The sequence below is a fragment of the Salmo salar genome, chromosome 13, assembly GCF_965601325.2.
Source record: "Salmo salar chromosome 13, fSalSal1, whole genome shotgun sequence".
In the NCBI taxonomy this organism is placed as follows: Eukaryota; Metazoa; Chordata; class Actinopteri; order Salmoniformes; family Salmonidae; genus Salmo; species Salmo salar.
In genome coordinates, this window is record NC_138303.1 from 40,089,744 (window position 1) to 40,111,205 (window position 21,462).

The 21,462-nt window shown below is 44.1% G+C and overlaps 3 protein-coding genes across 6 annotated transcripts in view; 1 reads left to right on the forward strand and 2 right to left on the reverse strand.

Moving 5' to 3' along the window:
• Window positions 1–5,372, forward strand: part of ptn12 (Tyrosine-protein phosphatase non-receptor type 12) — a 19,616-nt gene extending 14,244 nt beyond the window's left edge. The window contains exons 14-24 of one of the 2 annotated variants that reach the window (XM_014135594.3): window positions 93–179; window positions 536–796; window positions 947–1,063; window positions 1,159–1,221; window positions 1,405–1,550; window positions 2,190–2,217; window positions 2,570–2,632; window positions 2,859–2,965; window positions 3,942–3,972; window positions 4,073–4,156; window positions 4,279–5,372. In XM_014135594.3, the coding sequence (XP_013991069.1) occupies window positions 93–179; window positions 536–796; window positions 947–1,063; window positions 1,159–1,221; window positions 1,405–1,550; window positions 2,190–2,217; window positions 2,570–2,632; window positions 2,859–2,965; window positions 3,942–3,972; window positions 4,073–4,156; window positions 4,279–4,340 (1,049 nt within the window). In that variant the 3' untranslated portion in view covers window positions 4,341–5,372. 2 annotated transcript variants of the gene reach the window in all.
• LOC106567154 (lysine-specific demethylase 9) lies at window positions 5,214–16,732 on the reverse strand. Its single transcript, XM_014136139.3, has 7 exons — window positions 16,036–16,732; window positions 15,136–15,767; window positions 11,045–11,182; window positions 9,440–9,582; window positions 8,222–8,389; window positions 7,764–7,872; window positions 5,214–7,338 (listed from the first exon to the last, which is right to left on the reverse strand). Exons 1-7 carry the CDS (start codon window positions 16,613–16,615, stop codon window positions 6,730–6,732), a joined length of 2,379 nt encoding a protein of 792 aa, XP_013991614.2. The 5' UTR covers window positions 16,616–16,732; the 3' UTR covers window positions 5,214–6,729.
• Window positions 16,733–17,176: 444 nt separating this feature from the next.
• The window catches only part of LOC106567150 (membrane-associated guanylate kinase, WW and PDZ domain-containing protein 3), a 194,961-nt gene continuing 190,675 nt past the window's right edge, over window positions 17,177–21,462 (reverse strand). For 2 of the 3 annotated variants that reach the window (XM_014136132.3, XM_082960071.1), the window contains exon 23: window positions 17,177–20,430. In XM_014136132.3, the coding sequence (XP_013991607.2) occupies window positions 19,376–20,430 (1,055 nt within the window). In that variant the 3' untranslated portion in view covers window positions 17,177–19,375. The remainder of the gene's footprint in view (window positions 20,431–21,462) is intronic. The other variant, XM_082960072.1, reaches the window with a different exon arrangement.

Consider the following 21,462-nt stretch of genomic DNA (forward strand, 5'->3'; position numbering starts at 1 on the left):
GAATTTTGACATGCTTCCTGTTTAAAATGTGAGATTAACATATTCCAACAAATTATTTGGAGGGCTAAAAAATATCTTCCTGTGCCCCTCAGAGCGCTCGGATAACATCTCTAAACCTAAGATGTTAGAAATCATCCTCCCTTCTAATGCTGAAGCTGAGGCCCTCAGTGGGGGGAATGGTGAGTGGGGGGAATGGTGAGTGGAGGAATGGTGAGTGGAGGAATGGTGAGTGGAGGAATGGTGAGTGGAAGAATGGTGAGTGGAGGAATGGTGAGTGGAAGAATGGTGAGTGGAAGAATGGTGAGTGGAGGAATGGTGAGTGGAGGAATGGTGAGTGGAAGAATGGTGAGTGGAAGAATGGTGAGTGGAGGAATGGTGAGTGGAAGAATGGTGAGTGGAGGAATGGTGAGTGGAAGAATGGTGAGTGGAGGAATGGTGAGCGGAGGGCCTGTAAAGGCACTCATAACACTGTTTATAAGCTCTTCTTGATAAGCACTCGAACATGCATTTCCTCTCAACCTAATTTCCCCCATAGGGAGTCCCCTGACGCCTATCCCTCCACTGCCAGAGAGAACGCCAGAGTCCTTTGTGTTGGCCAACGATGCCGGTAGGAGCACTCCTGTCTTCCCTCCCCTCTCAGTCCCTGTAGAGAAGATGGTCCAGGACAGGCCAAAGGACAGCAGGATTGGAACATCCTCAGAATGGTGTGGCCGTATAGGGGACACACCAGCTCTGGTGGAGAAGAGATCTTGGACGAGGAGCAGGAGCTTAAAAGTTAAAATGACAACACTCTCAGGTACATTTGTCAAAGATGTATTTTTTCTCAGAATAATAAAGAGGTCTTTTTTTATTGATTGTTCATGAAAAAATATTACAAAATATTACCGGGATAGTCACAAAACGCCATATGATTTTAATCTATATCTCTGGCCTTTTCCCATTACAGTATCACCCCTGGTTACAGTTCCTGCCCTAGTTGTATCTTCGGATCCTGCTCCCTGTACATCTATAAACCTTCCTCCTCCCCCTCCCTACCCTCTGGTCCCTACTCTCTCACCTCCAGGTAAGCAAAAGTGACACCCATTTTATGCTTTCAATGTAACTTTTTCTATAATGAGGGGTCCTCACTGACTTGTTTGCTTTCTTGTGAATGATCAGAGAGACTGACTCCCCCGCTACCTGAGAGAACCCCAGAATCCTTCATCGTGGTCATGCAGGACGGTGAGCACATCTCTTCATCACCGCCACCTTCGCAATCATCATCATCATCATGTGAGTGCTGCTGTCAATGTTAACCCTCCGGACAGAATTCATAAACATGTAAACGACTCTGTGTGTAAACTCTGTCTCAATCGACGTAATGAATCTACTGTGTACTAATCTGACGTTCTACTGTTTGGGCAGTTGCATTTGATCAAAACAGCACGCCCTGCCTGCATAGTCTGAGCAGCCAGACCACAACCACACAGCAGAGGATCGGTACGTCCTCAGAGTGGTCGGGGAACTCCCAACCCAAAAGATTCCTGGATGGAATCATGAATCGGAGCAAGGTAGCAGACATGCTGTAGCTGTGAAGGCTATAAAGAGACACCCTCATAGAAATAATTATACTCCAATGGGGATGGTTCTTGTAATTATATTTCTATGGTCTCACCCATATTTAGAGAGTTGGGCCTTTTACTTTTAGAATTTTGAATATTGTTCTAATTCTAGACATTCAGTTACTTAGCAGAATTGAAATAGTCCCCATATAATGTTAATTGGGAGCCAACATGGCTGCCATAGAATGTTAAATGGGGAGCCAACATGGCTGCCATAGAATGTTCAATGTGGAGCCAACATGGCTGCCGTAGAATGTTGTAGTCATGTAAATGCATCATAATGCAGAAACCTCAACGGCCCAACTCTCTAAATACATGGCTCTGGTCACACTACCTGACAGTGCGACTCACAATCTCTTACAGTCTCTTACTCTAACAGTCATGTGTATTCAATGGTTACATCTAGAACAGGATACTGCCACCCACCCCTTTGTGCCATAGATTACCTCATCTTCCTAAATGCCCCTGTGAGATATAAAAATCACTAAGCATTTTTTGTCTTCCTTGTGATTCATGCTATGACTCAGATGTTCCAGTTGTCGTTTATACTTTAGTACATTAACACAACACTGTAAATTGTTCACTCAGAGTGTCCGGGCGAAGAGTTCACGGAAAGGTAAGCTATTCTCACAGTATTGGCTGAGAAAAGCCATCTGTCTTTTTTGGTGTGTTTTCCTTCTTCTGCTATCGGTCAAGTCTGTCTGTTTGGAGTTGACAAAGACTAAGTCAACTTCCGTCTACTTAAAATGGTTGCTCTGGGCTCTACTCCCTTACACAATAAAATGCCCTAATAGGGATCATTGAATTGAGTCATAATGCTGCACCTACCAAAATAGAAGTCAAGATGATGAGCCATAATGTCAGTGAAAAGATTGGAGGTAGTCTTTCAAGCCACTGGAGGGTGGTATTGAGCTATCTGATGTTTGAGACAAAATGTATGTTGATTATTCCGTCTGTTTCCTGTGCAGAGCACCTGACGACTGTTCATCTGGTTGCTCCAGCCGTTGTGGCCTTGGCGACAGGAGGAAGTGGTGAGTTGCAACGCACAGAACGTAGACCCCCGATTACAACTATCAACTCTGTCTGACTAACTGCACACAGGCCCCATGTAAATCAGATCTCTCTCCTTATTAAGAGTAAATCACAGTAATCCAACCATCCGCCCTATTCCCATATAGTGATGACTCTTGATGATATTGAATTTAACTTTAAAAAAATGGTTCCCTAACTGTGAAACATCTGATGACTGTTTCTTAGCTGAGATGGAGCATCAGCAGCCTGTGGTCAACAGCAACTCAACCAGCTCTGGGACTACTGACAACAAATCAGACATGAACAGTGGGAAGAGCATGTCTAGAACAAAGGTAATGGCTATGTACATAGAATTACAGTAACTGACAGACTTGATCTATTGGTTAAAAAAATGGAGGATCTGGTGTTTCTTTACTGTGCTATTATTTGAGTAGGGGAGAGGGGGGTAAATTGAGCCATTTTCTACATTCATCTCTGTCAAAGGAAATATTGAAATAATACTAACAAAGATATGTACATATATTTCAGGATGTCGTGTAACCCTAGAAATAATCAGAATTCATGTAAAAATGACAGTTTTTAAAACATAGCTGGTCCATAAAGTGGTCTCTTGCCTCAACATACCTCAGGTATAGGGTAAGTTGAGCCACGAGACATGGTAAGTTAAGCCTCCTACAAATTTCTGAACTGAATGAAACACCACTACCTTTTTAAAACCATGTCTATCTTTGTTTCCCAAACACAATTCAGCACAATCACAATCACTTTTTTGTCTTTTAATAATTTTAGGCTTAACACTAAAACACGTTGTACTTTTTTGAAACCCTTCACATTTTCAGGCCTTGTTGTTACCTCATATCCTAGCAATAATGCCTTGCATTATGCCTGCGAAGAAAACACTTACGTTTTCGTAACTTGCCATTGGCTCAACTTACCTCAAGGCAATTTTCTTTGACTATATTAGCCCACACAGATAAAATGATGCACTTCCATGCTAGCTTTAAGACCTCATATTGAAGCTTATGGAGACCACAACTGATGTATAGAACAATATTTAAATGATCTCCTTTGGTTTAGATACAAGCATCATGAAACATTTAACCCAAATGAATTTGACTTGGTGAAAATCTGTTTTTTGGACATAACTTGCTTGCCACTTTTTCAATGTGGTTTCTTCCTTCAGACTTAATTATGTGTATGGTTTCCTAGAAAAATGTGTGGCTCTACTTCCCCCTTTGTCTTAACTTACCCCACTCTCCAGCTGTGTCTTATCATCTAAAGCCAGCAGTCTCGGTTTTTCTTTTTCAGAGCCTGAAGTTCTTCAAGCACAGACAGAAACGTAAGTAACAGATCTGGATCTGCTGCCTGGAACATACATCCCCCCCACCTCTAGTGTACCTCTACTAGCTAAAATAGTAACACATTCTTCCAACCCACAGCAAAGACAGCCCCCCCACCAGCAACAACCCACTCTGGATCACCTCCTAATGGTGCCTCTGCCTCATCATCCATGTTCAAATTTGGTAAGCATTCTCAAAAGAGATCCATGCAAATCTCATTAACCATCAATAGTCATTTTCATTCAAAAGTCTCTCAAAGTATCATAAAGAATCACAAACAGTCTCACAAAGTCTGTTCTCTCCAGGATTTGGGAGTCGTTTTGTGAAGCCTAAAGGGCCGAGGACTCACCCTGAGACGTGGTTTTAAGACAGCCGGTCAACAAAGCTGGACATGTCTGGCCACTGTCCTGAGATCACAGGGCTGGAACCCTGCATGTGGCTAGTCGATACCGGCTACTCAACTGAACCAGTGATAGCCTGGTCCCAGGCCTGTTGGTGCTGTTTTGCCAACTCCTGTGTCATTATCAAATGAGACCAGTGACTGATCCCAGAGGAATTATCAGTGTGAAGGAAGAGTATTCCACGCAGACATGGAGGATGACATACTGTACTGTAGCATTCTCCCTCTGCATCGATTCTGGAAGGACACAAACACGGTTTCTCAAACTGCTGTTACAGCCCGGTGATCAACCTCTGATGAGCTTTTTTTAACAGAACCACCTGCTATTCATGACAAATTGATTGTACTGTGGTTGCGAAAAACGCAATTACATGTTGGCAAAGGATGGATGAGTTGATAAATATGTTTAAGAGAGGGCTACTTTTGACTATTTTGCCTGGTCAAATGCTGTTAGGTACTTTGAATTGTTGTTAACACTTGATGCATGTTATATCCAGATAGTTTTACATGCTGTTTGATGTTGTTTGTTTGTGTAGTCTACTTTTGATCCAGACAAAAGCTAGATCTACACCTGCACTGTTCAGTGTGAATGTTACCCACCACGATGGGACAACTATTTTTAGGATAAATATATTTGTACCGGTAATATTTTTCGTGGAGGTGTGAGATAAGACAGATACTGTACATACATCACGTTCATTGTGTGTGTAAGTTGGTGGATGTGTTTTCTATACGGGCTATAATTTGAAAGCAAAGCCAAGACCTATTGCTGTAAATTTACCCATTGATGAGGATCACTGATTTCTTCTCTATAATGCTTACAAAAGTAATGCCACTCAGTTGTTTCATACATAACAGGCATACAGTTATTTATTTATTTTAAAACACAGGAAAAGTTGATGCATTCCATTGTGTGTTTTCAACTCAATTTACATGACTGATCACACTTTTAATAACATAATTCTATTAAATGTAACTTATTATTTTTACCCCAAAAAACTGTCTTGACTTTTTGTTACACAACATAGTAAAAAAAAAAAAAATAATTGAATTAATTAAGATACAAACATCAACAACAGTAATTATTTGTATTAACACGACACATAGCATGCCTTGGTCATCAGCCACACTCCACACCGCTGCAGAATATGACAAAGCTCAAAAGAAACCATAGCTGGGTCGTTCCACTAAATATTTTAAGTAGAAAATGTGCACCAATACAGAATTTGTTAAATCCTTTTATATTCAAATAAGTGCCCTTTAATATAGACAATATGGAGAATTCAATAAATCCGTTTTTTTTTAGATGAATAAAGACTTACTAAAGTGCTAAAATTCAGCATTTTGACATGTCCCTCCATCAACCCTCTGTCACTTTCAGGGAGATTTTAACCCACTTAACCCCATACTTTCTCCAAGTTTTCACCATAATTGTAAAGCCCTTGTTATTTTGTTGCTATGACAAAGTCATTTCTGAGAATTATTATATTTATTTCATATATTTATTTCATGTGATTAGAGGTTTCTTTGTCTGTCCCTCATTTTAAGGTCGACCCCGTTACGTAAACTGAACTCCAGTTTTAATCTGATGAAACTATTCCTTTTTAAAACTTTTTTTCAAAAGAAACATTGAACATCTAATAATCAAATTGACGTTTTTAAAGCAGGTGACAACCCTGAATCCATTGATAGACAGGCTAGGATGTTTTAAAATGTGGTGAAAACTTGCATTCAATTGCCACTCCCTGTTGTAAACAATACTTTTTCATCTCCCCTGTCAGGAGGGGATTTATGGCTGACTTAAGATGAAATCGTCAACCCTGTTACGGTCAACCCTGTCCCTTTATTTTGCACTTAATAGGCACTTACTATATATATATATATTTTATTTAACCTTTTGAGATGGGAAAACATGTCCTTTAAAAACCAATTAGGCAGTGTACATGATATATACCATGGTACTCTATCTTGACCGGTAAAGCGAGTTGCTTCGGTAACTCATGAAAAAAGTTAATTAACTCCCCAGAGGGATCTAAGTTTCAGTTACTAAAACAAACATAAAACAACACTGACACTTTTTTTCTGACAAATGTTTCTAAATTTAAATTACACACTTCTGCTGAGAGAAAAAAAATCTGGGCTTGTCTCAAACTGCATTTACACATAAAAATAATACATTATAGTCGGAATAATTTAAAAGGAAAAAGTTCAATTTCAAGAAGAAAAAAGAAAATCCTTTTAATTTTTTTTTTTTTACATAGGAATGTCAGTCATAAATGCACACAGTTGCACTCCTTTAAATAAGCTCCTCTACCTCAGAGGGTAAAGTAGGTAAAGGAGTAAAGGGGAGCGGAGGTCATTTTAGGAAGTCAGGGGGGCAGTGACGCTGTACATCATGGTGGGGTCGGGGGGAGTTGTAGTTTAGACCAGGGGGAGGACGGACCAGGGCCTGTGGAAGCCTGGGCTCCAGTGTGGGGGGGTTAGAACCAGAAGAGACAGGTGGCAGGTGGCTGATGCCCGGGTATGGAGGTCGCAGGTGGGCAGACTTGGCAGGCTGAGGAGGGGCTGGTTGGGGCTCTCTGGGTGGAGTAACAGGCTTCTGAAACACTGGTTCCTCTGTCTTGGCCACCCCTCCCTGGGTCCTGTCTCTCTGTGCTGGACCAGCGCAGTGGAGCACTTTGGCATTTGACTGGGCCGGGGAGAGGGAGGATGAAAAGATTTTACCTGATGTTATGTTCTGGTCGTTGGGCTTGTGCTGGGCGTGCTCCCCCCCGTCCTTCTCCTCATGGTACTGTCTGAGGCGGATGTGCCAGGCCAGGCTGCAGACTGCCGAGACAGTCTTGAACTGGTGAATGACGTTACGGGGGATGAAGTAAATGTCGTCGTCACACAGCTGCACGCGGACATAGCGGATGCCCTCCCGCCTCAGCTGGTTCAGCTTGGCATCGTCCACCCACTGGACACACTGCAGGGAGATGAGGATTATGGGTAGGCCTACCTGATCCTCCTAATTTCTCCTCATTGTAAAACAAGGATTACTCCCACAAACACCATGTTGTTCACTGTGTCAACGTTTTTCGGCCATAGACCTTTTTTAATCCTGATCCTTCCCAAACATAAAAAGTAAGCCTGACGTGTCTGGTATCAAGGTCAACACTACGAACTCTTGAAAATGAAGATCATACAGGTCTGGTCATTCTCTGTGGCCAAAATTAAGCCTCTCGTTATGCTAATTAAAGCTCTAAACTAACTCACTAAATGGCATATTATGTCATCTCCGCTGAAGCTTTCTGCATTAAAATCTGACATTTGACCAGCTATCATCTCACGCAGAGAAGAATCATGCGTCACCTTAACATGTTCAAGGTTCAATGAGAGCTCAGTAACTACCTGAGACACGGGGGGCTCGTACAGATCCAGCTGCAGCCTCTGGACCACATCGTTAAAGTCCTCCGCGTGGAAACACACCGCATCTTTGGTTATCCTCGGACGCTCACTCCTGTTGATCAAAGAACCGTCACAATAGTTAGGTCACCGCAATAGTTAGCTCACCGCAATAGTTAGCTCACCGCAATAGTTAGCTCAGCGCAATAGTTAGCTCACCGCAATAGTTAGCTCACCGGACATATGGATCACACCTAAATAAATGTTGATACAATCGGGAAAACTCAGTGGTTTATAACAATTAACAGGCATCCTTTATGACAACAGTAACACTAGATGAAGCTTCCCAAACTGGAATTCTTTCACCAGTACATTCATACTGCATCGCAGCTGAGAGCAGAGCCGAATGAATGCCAAACGCTTCATAAACACTCATCATTCCCCAAACGACACTAAAAACCCACCACTCTCCGAACTGCACAGCCTTCAGCACACCCACTGCTGCGGTACTCTGCCAGTCAAAGCTCTGGCCCACGTGGTCGGCATGAGCCCTGGTCCGGTCCTCAAACAGAACCTCTCTGGGCTCACTGGTCCTAGGCAGGTAGTGAAGGTTCTTTATCTCATTCATGGACCTGCAAGGAGGAGAGGGAGAGCAGGTAGTACTCCAGTCATCCACCCGCAGTGAGGCATAGCCGAAGTTACCCTGGGTAATGCAGGCTGAAATTACATCATGGCTAGAACAGCCAAGTAGAGCTAAACTAATTAATGATCCCGAACTCTGGAAAACTACACTGAGTGTACAAAACATTAAGAACACCTGCTCTTTCCATGACATAGACTGATCAGGTGAATCCAGGTGAAAGTTATGATCACTTGTTAAATCCACTTCAAATCAAATCACATTTTATTGATCACATACACATGGTTGTGCTTCTAGTTCCGACAGCGCAGCAATATCTAACAAGTGATCTAACAGTTCCACAACAACTACCTAATACACACAAATCTAAGTAAAGGGATGGAATAGGAATATGTACATATACATATATGGATGAGCAATGACTGAGCGGCATAGGCAAGATGCAATAGATGGTATAAAATACAGTATATGCATATGGGGTGAGTAATGCAAGATATGTAAACATTATTTAAGTGGCATTAATAAAGTGACTAGTGATCCATTTGTTAGAATCAGTATAGATGAAGGGGATGAGAAACGTTAAATACTTTTTTTTAAGCCTGGAGACTCTTGAGACATGGACTGTGTATGGGTGCCATTCAGAGGGTGAATGGGCAAGACAAAAGTTTAAGTGCCTTACAACGGGGTACGGTAGTAGGTGCCAGGCGCACCGTTTTGTGTCAAGAACTGCAACACTGCTGGGTTTTTAAGCTCAACAGTTTCCTGTGTATATCAAGAATGGTCCACCGCACAAAGGACATCCAGCCCACTTGACACAACTGTAGGAAGCACTGGAGTCAACATGGGCCAGCATCCCAGTGGAACGCTTTCAACACCTTGTAGAGTCCATGCCCTGACAAATTGAGGCTGTTCTGAAGTCAAAAGGGGGGGGGGGGGTACAACTCAATATTAGGAAGGTGTTCTTAATGTTTTGTACACTCAGTGTATAAATAGGCTTATACTGTATGTATTACTATGATAAAAGTCTTGTCATGGGATCTACCGGCGCCTTTTGAAGGGAGACTTGGGCATGTCAGCGGTTGGCACCATCTGCTCGCCCGGCCGGACCCACATGATGGGTCCATCATCACTCTGGGAACGACAGTCCAGCTTCAGGCTGGAGAGACTGCCCCAAGGCAGGGTCATCTGGATGGACAAGACACAGAGGGTTAGAGCAACAAACTGTAATATATACTGTAATAACCATAGCAGATTTGGAGTAATTCAAGATGCCCACAATGAGACAGAAATTACAAGTAACAACCATTTCTGTCTCACTTTGTTCATAAATGATATGTACTCTATGCACAAAAACATTAAATGAATCCATGTACACTAAACAAAAATCTAAAAGCAACATGTAAATTGTTGGTCCCATGTTTAATGAGCTGAAATAAACGATCCCAGAAAAGTTTCATACACACAAAAAGCATATTACTCAAAAATGTTGCACACAATTTTTTTTATATCCCTATTAGTGAGCATTTCTACTTTGCCAAGATAATCTATCCACCTGACAGGTGTGGCATGTCAAGCAGCTGATTAAACAACATGATCATTACACAGGTGCACCTTGTATAAGGGACAATAAAAGGCCACTCTAAAACGTGCAGTTTTGTCACAACACAATGCCACAGATATCATGTTTTCAGGGAGCGTACAATTGGTATGCTGACTGCAGGAATGTTCACCAGACCTGTAGCTAGATAATTTAATGTTAATTTCTCTACCACAAGTCACCTCCAACGTCGTTTTAGAGAATTATCAGTATGTTCAACCAGCTTCACAACCGCAGACCACGTGTATGGCGTCACGTGGGTGAGCGATTTGCCATTGTGGCAGTGAGGTTATGGTATGGGCAGGCATAAGCTATGGACAACAGACACAACTGAATTTTATCAATGGCAGTTTGAATGCACAGAGATACCGTGACGAAATCCTGAGGCCCATTGTCGTGCCAGGCATCCGCCACCATCACCTCATGTTTCAGCATGATAATGCACGGCCCCATGTAGCAAGGATCTGTACACAATTCCTGGAAGCTGAAAATGTCCCAGTTCTTCCATGGCCTGCATAATCACCAGACATGTCACCCATTGAACATGTTTGGGATTTTCTGGATCGACGTGTACGACAGCGTGTTCCAGTTCCCGCCAATATCCAGAAACTATGTACAGCCATTGAAGAGGAGTGGGACAACATTCCACATTCCACAATCAACAGCCTGATCAACTCTATGCGAAGGAGATGTGCCGCGCTGCATGAGGCAAATGGTGGTCACACCAGATACTGACTGGTTTTCTGATCCACGCCCCTACCTTTATTTTTTTTTACGGTATCTGTGACCAACAGATGCATATCTGTATTCCCAGTCAATAGATTAGGTTCTAAGGAATTGATTTCAATTGACTGATTTCCTTATATGAACTGTAACTCAGTAAAATCTTTGAAATTGTTGCATGATGCGTTTATATTTTTGTTCAGTATATATGTTCTAAACTACTTCCAAGACCCAGTAGGCCAGTAAACTGAACCCAACGACACTACATCTGTTAACGATAGGGTGAATTCTAAACAAAATCATCCCTGCCTTTTTCATCCGACTGACCTTTAGAAAGGGGGACTCCTCCAGCATGTCCAGGAACTCTGGGAAGTAGTCCCCCACCTCCTCAGCCATGGCTCCCACCAGACTGATCTGTCTCATAGGACCGGCCCTGTACGTCCCCGAGCAGTAGGTCCGACCCACCTGCAGACACACACAGAGGGAGAGATCATGTTGATTTGGCTAAACCTGAAATGAATGCAATGCCAACATGAATTGGTTTTAGGATATATAATTAGGATATCGGATTAACACTGACCCGGCTGGATGGTTAGTTGAGCATGGAGCCGTACAGGGCTTTCCAACATTTAGATAACGCTAGTTAGTGCGATATAATCAAGCAGTGCCCTAAAGACAACATTCACCATGCATTCATTTAGCTCCCCTGAACCCATTAGTAGCCCTTGGATATTCCAGTGGAACAGCTGCATTAAATTAGGCCTAGGCTAATTGTCTGTGTAAACTGCACAGAGCACTGTGTGTGTGTGTGAGTGTGTGTGTGTGTGAGTGTGTGTGTGTGCAGTGTTATCAGCCCTATGAAGGAAAGGAAAGGGAGATACCTAGTCAGTTGTACAACTGAATGCATTCAACTGAAATGTGTCTTCCGCATTTAACCCAACCCCTCTGAATCAGAGAGGTGCGGGGGGCTCCCTTAATCAACATCCATTTCTTCTGTGCCCGGGGAAGAGTGGAATGGAAGATGGCACTGACGGAGATGGCAGCATCGCGACTAGCTCTTAGAAAACTTTGCAGTATGTTTTTCTTTTACATCATTAGCTCAGGAAATGTTTTGTGTCATTACATACAGCCGGGAAGAACTATTGGATATTAGAGCGGCGGTAACTCACCAGAACTACCTGCATTACGACCAGGAATATGACTTCCCCGGAGCAGATCCATTATCCACTCTCCCCAGAGCAATTTAACTTATTCCAGAGGCCGATCCAAAACATTGCTGCCGGAGAAGAGGCACTCGAGGCGGCCTGCTGGTTCGACTTAGGAGGCGCGCACACCACCCACCGCTTCAGAGTATATTACTCGCTAAAGTTCAGTCTTTGGATAACAAAGTTGATGAGCTTAGAGCAAGGATTTCTTTCCAGAGAGACATCGGGGCCTGTAACATACCTTTTTTCATGGAAACATGGCTCTCTTGGGATACTCTGTCGGAGTCGGTAAAGCCAGCAGGATTCTCAGTACATCGCGCAGACAGGAATAGATCTCTCTCCGGGAAGCAGAAGGGCGGAGGGGTATGTTTCATGATTAACAACTCATGGTGTAATTCTAGGAACAAGTCCTTTTGTTCACCCAAACTAGAATACCTCACAATTAAATGCCAACCATATTATGTCCCAAGAGAATTCTCCCCCGTCATCGCCAAGGCCGTTTACATCCCACCTCAAACCGAAACCTCGACGGCCCTCAAAGAACTTCATGGTGCAAACTGGAAACCACATATCCTGAGGCTGCATTTATTGTAGCTGGGGATTTTAACAAAGCAAATCTGAGGACTAGGCTGCCGAAGTTCTATCAACATATTGAATGTGCTAATCACGCTACTAAGACTCGACCATTGCTATTCAAACTTCCGGAATGCTTACAAGGCCCTCCCTCCTTTCGGCAAATCTGACCACGACTCCATCTTGCTCCTCCCATCCTATAGGCATAAACTCAAACAGGAAGTGGCCGTGCTTCGTACTATTCAACACTGGTCTGACCAATCGGAATCAACGCTTCAGGATTGTTTTGATCACGTGGACTGGAATATGTTCTGGGTAGCTTTCGAAAATAATCTAGATGCATACGGTGACTGAGTTCATAAGGAAGGGTATAAGAGATGTAGTACCCACTGTGACTATTACAACCTACCCTAACCAGAAACCGTGGATAGATGGTAGAGGTCGCGCAGAACTGAAAGCACGAACCACCGCATTTTACCATGGCAAGGTGACTGGTAATATGGCAGAATATAAACAGTGTAGTTATTCACTCCGCAAGGCAATCAAACAAGCTAAATGTCAGTATAGAGATAAAGCGGAGTCGCAATTCAATGGATCAGACACGAGACGCATGCGGCAGGGACTACAGACAATCACGGACTACAAAAGGAAAACCAGCCACGTCGCCGAGACCGACGTCTTGCTTCCAGACAGGCTAAACACATTCTTAGATCCACAGACATTCTTAGAACCACCCCAATAGATCCACAGACGATGCAATCGCCATCGCACTGCACACTGCCCTATCCCATCTGGACAAGAGGAATACCTATGTAATAATGCTGTTTATTGACTATAGCTCAGCATTCAACACCATGGTATCATCCAAGCTCATCACTAAGTTCGAGGCCCTGGGCCTGAACCCCGCCTTGTGCAACTGGGTCCTGGACTTCCTGACGGGCCACCCCTAGGTGGTGAAGGTAGGAAACATCACCTCTACTCCGCTGATCATCAACACTGGGGCCCCACAAGGGTGCATGTTCAGCCCCTTCCTGTACTCCGTTCACCCATGACTGTGTGGCGAAGCACACCTCCAACTCACGCCACCATCATCAAGTTTGCAGACGAAACAATAGTAGTAGGCTTGATTACCAAAGATGCCGAGACAGCCTACAGGGAGGAGGTGAGGGCTCTGGGAGTGTGGTGCCTGGAAAACACCCTCTCACTCAACATCAACAAAACAAAGGAGATGATTGTGGACTTCAGGAAACAGCAGAGGGTGCACCCCCCCTATCTACATTGACGGAACTGCAGTGGAGAAGGTGGAAAGCTTCAAGTTCCTTGGCGTACACATCACTGACAAACTGAAATGGACCACCCACACAGACAGTGTGGTGAAGAAGGTGCAACAGAGCCTCTTCAACCTCAGGAGGCTAAAAGAAATTGTCTCGTTACCTAAAACCCTCACAAATTTTTACAGATGCACAACTGAAAGCATCCTGTCAGGCTGTATCACCGCCTGGTACGGCAACTGCACCGCCCCCAACCGCAAGGCTCTCCAGAGGGTGGTGCGGTCTGCCCAACACATTACCGAGGGCAAACTACCCGCTCTCCAGGACACCTACAGCACCCAATGTCACAGGAAGGCCAAAAAGATCATCAAGGACATCAATCACCCGAGCCACTGCCTGTTCATCCCGCTATCATCCAGAAGGCGAGGTCAGTACAGGTGCATCAAAGCTGGGATCGAGAGACTGAAAAACAGCTTCTATCTCAAGGTCATCAGACTGTTAAACAGCCGTCACTAGCACATTATAGGCATAGACTAGGAATTACTGGCCACTTTAAGGAATGGAATACTAGTCACTTTAATAATTTTTACATATGTGGCATTACTCATCTCATTTGTATATACTGTTTTCTATTCTATTCTACTGTATCTTAGTCCGTTCCACTCTGACATCGCTCGTCTTAATTAATTCCTACTTAGATTTGCGTGTAATGGGTATATGTTGTGTAATGTGTTAGATATTACTGCACTGTCAGAACTAGAAGCACAAGCACTTCGCTTCATCCGCAATAACATCTGCTAATCACATGTATGTGACCAATAACATTTGATTAACTTGGTCAGGGGCAGAACCAGATTTTTACCTTGTCAGCTCCGGGATTCGAACCAGCAACCTTTCGGTTACTGGCCCAACGCTCTAACCACTAGGCTACCTGCTCCCCCTATGCGTGTCCATTGGTCTGTCAAACAACAGTAAAACGCCATGGAACAGGCCTCTAGGGAGCATAGCAACAGGGAAAACTTGGCAAGAGTTCAGCTATAGACAACGTTGGTGTACTTTGGACTGAAACAACTATTGGAAGAATGAGCCCATTTATAACTTTGCTTAAGATAAGTACTGTTGTTGTCTAAGAGCTGAAACATAGCAAAACAGTTAGAACACCTGATTCACTTGGTCACTTTATCAGGTTGGTTGAGGTGTTGATGATGGGCTGGAACAAAAGCCTTCCCACCCTGTAGCTCTCCAGGACCAAGATGGTGACCACTGCCAGTGTATTTAATATCAGCTAAGACAAAACACAATATGAAGTCCCATACAGGTAACATCAGGTCACTGACAGGCCATTTCCATTATGTTTTTAATACTATACCTGAGAGTGGAAGTTTGCGATAGTAGTGGTCTCTATATCCTTCTTCCCCAGGATCTCCATCTTGACCGGCGTGGAGGGGAAGTTGAAGGCAAAGTAGTCCAGGAAGTCAGGTAGGAAGGCAGCAGCCCCGTGCACCACAGCCAGGGCGTAGCGGGCTGCCCCTCTGGGCCTCTCAGCGAAGGCCAGCTCTAGGAACTCCTGGGTAAAGCGCTCCATCTCCACAGGCCGTAGAGAGGCCAGCTCATCAGCGTAGGCGTGCAGGACCGACGCTCCACCGTTGGCCTGGCGCTCCTCGTGGATGAAGCGTCCGTAGACAGTACCTGTCTGTAGAGACGAGCTGCGGATGAAGTGGTCTTGGGGGGACAGGAAGGGGGGCTGGGTGTGGTTGTGTACCCCTTTCGGAGCGTGGTGGTTGTTGGGGCCTGTACCAGGCTGGCAGTGTTTCTCCTCCTTCACATGGCCAAGGCGGGCTGAAGGACTGTGGTCTGCCAGACCTCCATACACAGTCTGGACCTCCTTGTTGAACGTGCGGATCTTCTTACCACGCTCATCCTCACGACGCCTCCTCTTCTTCTTCTTCCTCCTCAACAGGTACACCTCCAGGGACTGGCTGTTCTCATCATGATGGGGCTCTGGAGGCAGGAAGACGATAGCTCATTACCATGCACATCTTTTGTCCATACCAAAATTGCAATTGGTTCACAACTACGAGTATGCAAAACATCATCACCTGTTTACGCACCTTGCATGTGCATCACCTGGCAGCTTCTTTTCAATGTGTAAACAAACAGATTAGTCCGTTTGCCTGACTTAATTGTAAGTTTGCATACGATTCAAGCAATTACGAGTGGTGACATTAAGAATTAATAGAATAAAACAGAATATGTAAGAATAACCTACCTTTATTTTTCTTACATAGGCCTACCCCATGTTTCACGTTAGCCTCTGTGTTTTCCTTCTTGAGTTTGAGCTCTTTCTCACTGTGCTTTTCCTTGTTCTCCTGTATCTTGGCCTTGGGCTTGGCCACTTTGAGGGGCGTGAAAGTGAACTGTCCAGGCGGCAGAACCGTTTTTTTTTTCCTGTCCAACTTGGCTGCTGCAGATACCACCTTATGCGCAGGCAGAGGAGATTGAGGGTGCGTGTCCTTTGCGCCTTTGGTGTTGTTGTGGTGATGGTGGTGATAATGCTGGTGGTGGTGATGCAGAGTAGGTTTTTCGGTGCTGGAGTTGCGTGGTTGTGGTTGGCCATTCTGATGCTGCTGGTGTATTCGCTGCTGTTGAACATGTTGTGGGTGATGGTGGTGGTGATGATGACTGAGCTTCACTTTCTTTGCTTCCTTTTCGGATGAACGTTGGCGTTTATCCGCTGATGGTGACAGCTCCCTCTTGTTCTTTTTCTTCTTTTCTTTGGCTAATTTACCAAGACTGTCCCTTACATTATTTTCTACTTTAATACGGCCCAAGTCGACCTGTGCAGCCATTTTGCACGTATATTTAAATGGCTAGAAATTCATACTGCGCAACTCGATCTGAATTTGTAGTTCTTGTATGCATCCAGCGGTCCTGTATTTGCAGTTTATCCACCCTTTCTGCCCTATCCGCACTTGATACGCACGCTCAGTATGTGAGCTCTACGGGTTGTGTAGTTTTCGAGTTGCATGGGCTGTATGGGAGTTGAAGTTCCTTTTTGGGCAATACGTGCGTCTCTGCACGCAATCACTACAGCTGACGTAATGTTTTTTATAACCTGAGCGCCTCTGACAGATAGCCTACTGGCGCGCACTGTTCAAAACATCTCAAATGTAATTCGGTAATGAGCTGTCTGTTCTATGCATATCATGTTTTTCTCAAAACATTGATTCTATAATATATTCTGCATATTGTATTTGCAAAGAAAGCTGCATAGTTATATTGATACTTTCAAATATTTCAAACCAAATAATTTTACTCAAGTATGAAAATTGGGTACTTTTCCCACCACTGGTTATTACAGCAGACAGGATAGATTCATTGTACCATTAAATACACTTTACACAAAGGAATATGTTTATGTTTCCAAACTTTATTTATCAGTGCATGAACAGAATGCCATGACCAGATTACTTCCTCTCACCATTTTATTTTCTTCTTAATTACTTAAAAAAATAATAGAGCGATTTACATAATTTTTGGGGGAATGAAGGTAAGTATTTATACAGGTGCTGTACAATTTATAAACATTTACAACTACCACATAATGTAGAGACCAAAAGGCTGTTCTGCTGAAGCAATGCAAGGCCACATTATTATACAGACACACGTGACATGAACAATAAGGATGTAAAAGGGAAACTATATATAACGGTGAAGAGTTAATCAAAATCAGTATACTTTTCTAAGATTTTATCAAGAGATAGCAAAATGTGAATTGAACTACACCACAGGGCAAGCGTCGCTGACTAATCCGTTTCTCAATAGCTTTTCATTTAAAAGCTATTCCATATATTGTGAGTGCATAATTCAATGCAGTATGTCGTCCCTCTGTTTTCCATGGTTGCTAGGAAGAGGAGAAGACTGCTTTGTTTAACAGACTTTAAGCTGGACACACAAACGTAAGGTCTTAGTAGATATTTTTCATACATGCTACATCATTTATGCCCTAAAACAGAGTTGGCTATATCATAACAATTGTTTAAAATGATGTCGTAAAGTCGTGAACCTGATTCTGACTGTTTCTTTACTTCCTCCAGAGGGCACTACAGTCTAAAGTGTATCAGAATAAACCAGGAAATGTTTGGTATTACCTGGGTATTACTGTAGTCTTTAGATGTATTGAATATTAACATCTTGGACTGGTGTACAACTCAAAGCACATTTTGATGCGCACCTTAGAATAAAAAAAAACTGTGGTGTCACAAACAAAATGCAAAGGTCTCAACTTTTAACGTCAATCTGTTTTATACAGCTAATTTAACCCCACATTTAGATTAGGAAACGCCTTGCTAAATAATACACATGAGATAACGTACAGTCAAAGCTACAGCAATATCTAAAATAAATACCTGTCAGCTTGCAGTATACACATTTTGCCAGAAGACCTTAAATAGCTGCTTACAATAAACAACATCACGGATTAAGGATGGAACAGGCTGTGAATGGATAGAAATAGAATGTATAGGGATCATAGACTGACATACACAATTATCTAGTAGTCCATATGTCATTTACGTGGCTCATCCAACATGGCGGCACAGTTCAATTGATACAGTGATTCATATGTCATGTAATGTACACTAGAACACAGTAGTCATGAGCAATATTTGAAGTACTCCCACAGGTGTCTGTGGCTAAAAAACACATTTACATTTTCAGTGGTTATGTCTCTTCTACACATTCTATTTCTATGCTTAGCTCACTACATCCAAATGTAGCGTATGAATACGTAGATATATATACATATATATTCTTTTGTCATATTTCATCTCAATAAATTACAATATGCTTCATAATAAACACACGTGTAGCAGTAAGTAAACGATATACCTAACCACAAGTGTATGGTCATCAGATAGATGCATATAAAGCTTTGTCGTAAAGATCTAAAATCTACTGCAAAGCTGATAACAGCGATTCAGAGTCTACACAGAGAGCATGACTGGACATGGACAGACAATGATTGAAAACCCAACCCCCTTCATCTCCCAGTGACTCAAGGAGTAATCACCATCACCTCTTTATTCATCCATCAGGGACATAGCAGTGGATCAATCCCACCAGGAACACAAAACGCTGACTGATTGCCTGGATACGAGCCCATCTTTCAAACCGTCATACAGAGTGACAAACTGCATCCTTCATCAAAGCCTCCTTTCATTACCGACAAAAGAGTTTCACAGAAAGGATTATACATGACATGAACCAACTCCCTTCCCAGCATGTCCGAGTCCCTGATTGGCACAAAAACAGATTGGATTTCACTGTCCTTCACATCAGACAGGCACCCACCGCCACTGCAGAGCCACAAACTGACTGCACTTTGAACATTAAGACAGCCTGGAAGGTTGGCTGAGGCAAACTGTGAAAAGAAGCATTGATATGCAATAGGAGGCAATGTGATGATGAGGAGTAACACAGTGATGCAAAATAACCTCAATCCCCTACACTCCTCATTGGTCCATTCTAAATATCATCAATGCAGATGAGCAGAACTGTAGAAGTCTTGTATGTATCTGTTATGGACGGGTTAGTCCGTCTACGACGCATCAGTTACCCTCCGCATGAGGGTGGATCTTGGCTGAGCTGGGGACCTTCCACGGCCCCGGGGTGATGGTGGCCGGTTTCTTACTGCCGGGGTTCCCGTTATATGTGTGCTCCTGGATAGCAGCACTACTTGTGCTACCCCGGGTATCACTCGGATTCTCCTCCTCTGCCGCCTCTCTGTGTTTGCTCTCTCTTCCCTCTCTCTGACCCCCCTCTCTACGATGCAGGGTTCCACCCTCAGAGTCTGGCCGCGCCTTCTCCCTCTGTGTCTGGGAGTGGGACCTATGAGGCGCCGCCCCCCTGTTCTTCCTACGGCTCTCGCTGGTTCCCCAACCTTCGCTCTCCCTCTCCTGTCTGCGAGTGGGGTCCTCCTCCTGATTACTCCTCCTCCTCTCTCTCCCCTGCGTGCCCTCTCCAGAGGCCGGGTTGGAGCTGGGATGCTGCTGCCCTCCAGAACGCCTCTGACCCTCATCCTGGCCCTTTGAGGGCAGCCTGGAGACTCCTGCCTCTGGATCCCTCCTAGGGGTAGTCTTCCTGGGGCTGGAAGAGCGTCCCTCTCTGCCCTCCCGGCGCTCTCTCTGGCCGTGGCTGTGGGCCTTCCTCTCCCTTCTTACGTCTCCCTCTAAAGACCCGTTCTTGTTTTCAACAGTCCCCGCCTGGCTTCGGTCTCCTCTGTCTGTCTTCCTGGGGCTCTGGGAGCGCTCTTTGGTATCAGCCCGGGCTTCGGTGGCTCTCTTGGGGCTAGCATGCTTGTTGCTGTGGGATATGGAGTCACTCTTCTTGGGGAGGGTGTTGGGACTGGTGTGTCCCCTGTGGTGGTGAGGCTGCTGCCCTCTGGCCTTGTTGGGCTCCAGCAGCCTGGAGGGGGAGGGGGCAGCAGCAGCGGACATGTCCCAGTCAGAGGGCTCTTCGGGGGCAGTGGTGTTGGCGGACGAGGGCGGGGACAGCTCTGAGGTGGACAGGGAGATGGAGGATGGAGAAGCGGGGGATGACTGCTCGTCGGATGCAGAGAGTCTTGGAAAGCTTGAGGGTGAAATGTTCACTTTCTCCTTCATACCTGGAATAAAGGCATTGAGAGAGTCATAGTGAGCGAGAAATGAAATGGTTCCACCTCTAGCTAACTGAGAGAAAGAAAATAAAACAGATTGTGATATTGAAGCAGATTGGAAAGACAGTTATATTAAAGTCTGGGAAATATTGTATATTCAATATGTGAAGGTGGTGAATTATCTTAATCTCTTAAAATAAGAGCACATATAACACAATTAATTTCTTTCTCTATTTTCCCATTATAACCTTTCAAATATGAGCTTCTGAGTCAAATAGACAATATGAATCTGAGATATGTATCAGTGGAGGCCAGTGACATCAAAGGGAGGTAGGTGCAAGGTTTTCTCCATAGTCGCATGGCTGACGTTTCAATTTCCCTCTCGAGCTGATAAGAGTAACACTGGCGTGATTGAGAGAGCAAAGATGTAGCGGAGAACCAGCAAGTGAGATGGACTTAGTGGAGCTGAAATGGGGTTTTCCATTTCTATGAGGAACAACTCATAGAAATCCATTCTTATTCATCTCAGGACAGGAGAGAGCTGATACCGGTGAACGCACACACACACACACTTTTAACATTTGCCCTCCTTCCATTGATCAACATCTAGTTAACGACTTTCTCCAGGTCTCAATCTTTGTGATGTCGTGTGCGTTCAGTGGCGTCAGTGTTTGGGTTCTGTAATAACCTTAAAACAACCTCAGGGACTCTAGAGCCACGTCGTACTCCAGCGTGGGTCTCAGGCCCCAATTCAATCAATTGCAGATAAAGGAAAACTGCAGTTTCACTCAGAATGCTAACTCTATTTTAAGGACGTGATTGGTTTTGTCCTTGAGAAAAACAACTTGTCTTTTGGTGGTAAACACCTCTAGTACCGCATTAACATTCAGAGGAAACCTGTACTGTAGCGCAATTTCCTTTATCTACGATTGATTGAATTGAGGCCTTAGTTAGTAAACTTGTTTCCCCGGAGCCACTGCCTCCGTTCAGACCACCTCCTGCAGGTCACAGTTAGAGAAGCTCTCATCCTACGAGGCCTTG

What these genes read in the sequence shown, in the direction of transcription:
- LOC106567154 (XM_014136139.3), bottom strand. Translation starts at nt 16,615, where the DNA reads ATGGCTGCACAGGTCGACTTGGGCCGTATTAAAGTAGAAAATAATGTA. An exon ending in AGGAGTCCCCCTTTCTAAAG is followed by an intron (nt 9,583 to 11,044) that starts GTCAGTCGGATG and finishes TTGTCCATCCAG; the next exon opens with ATGACCCTGCCTTGGGGCAG. An exon ending in GCTGTGCAGTTCGGAGAGTG is followed by an intron (nt 7,873 to 8,221) that starts GTGGGTTTTTAG and finishes TTTGATCAACAG; the next exon opens with GAGTGAGCGTCCGAGGATAA.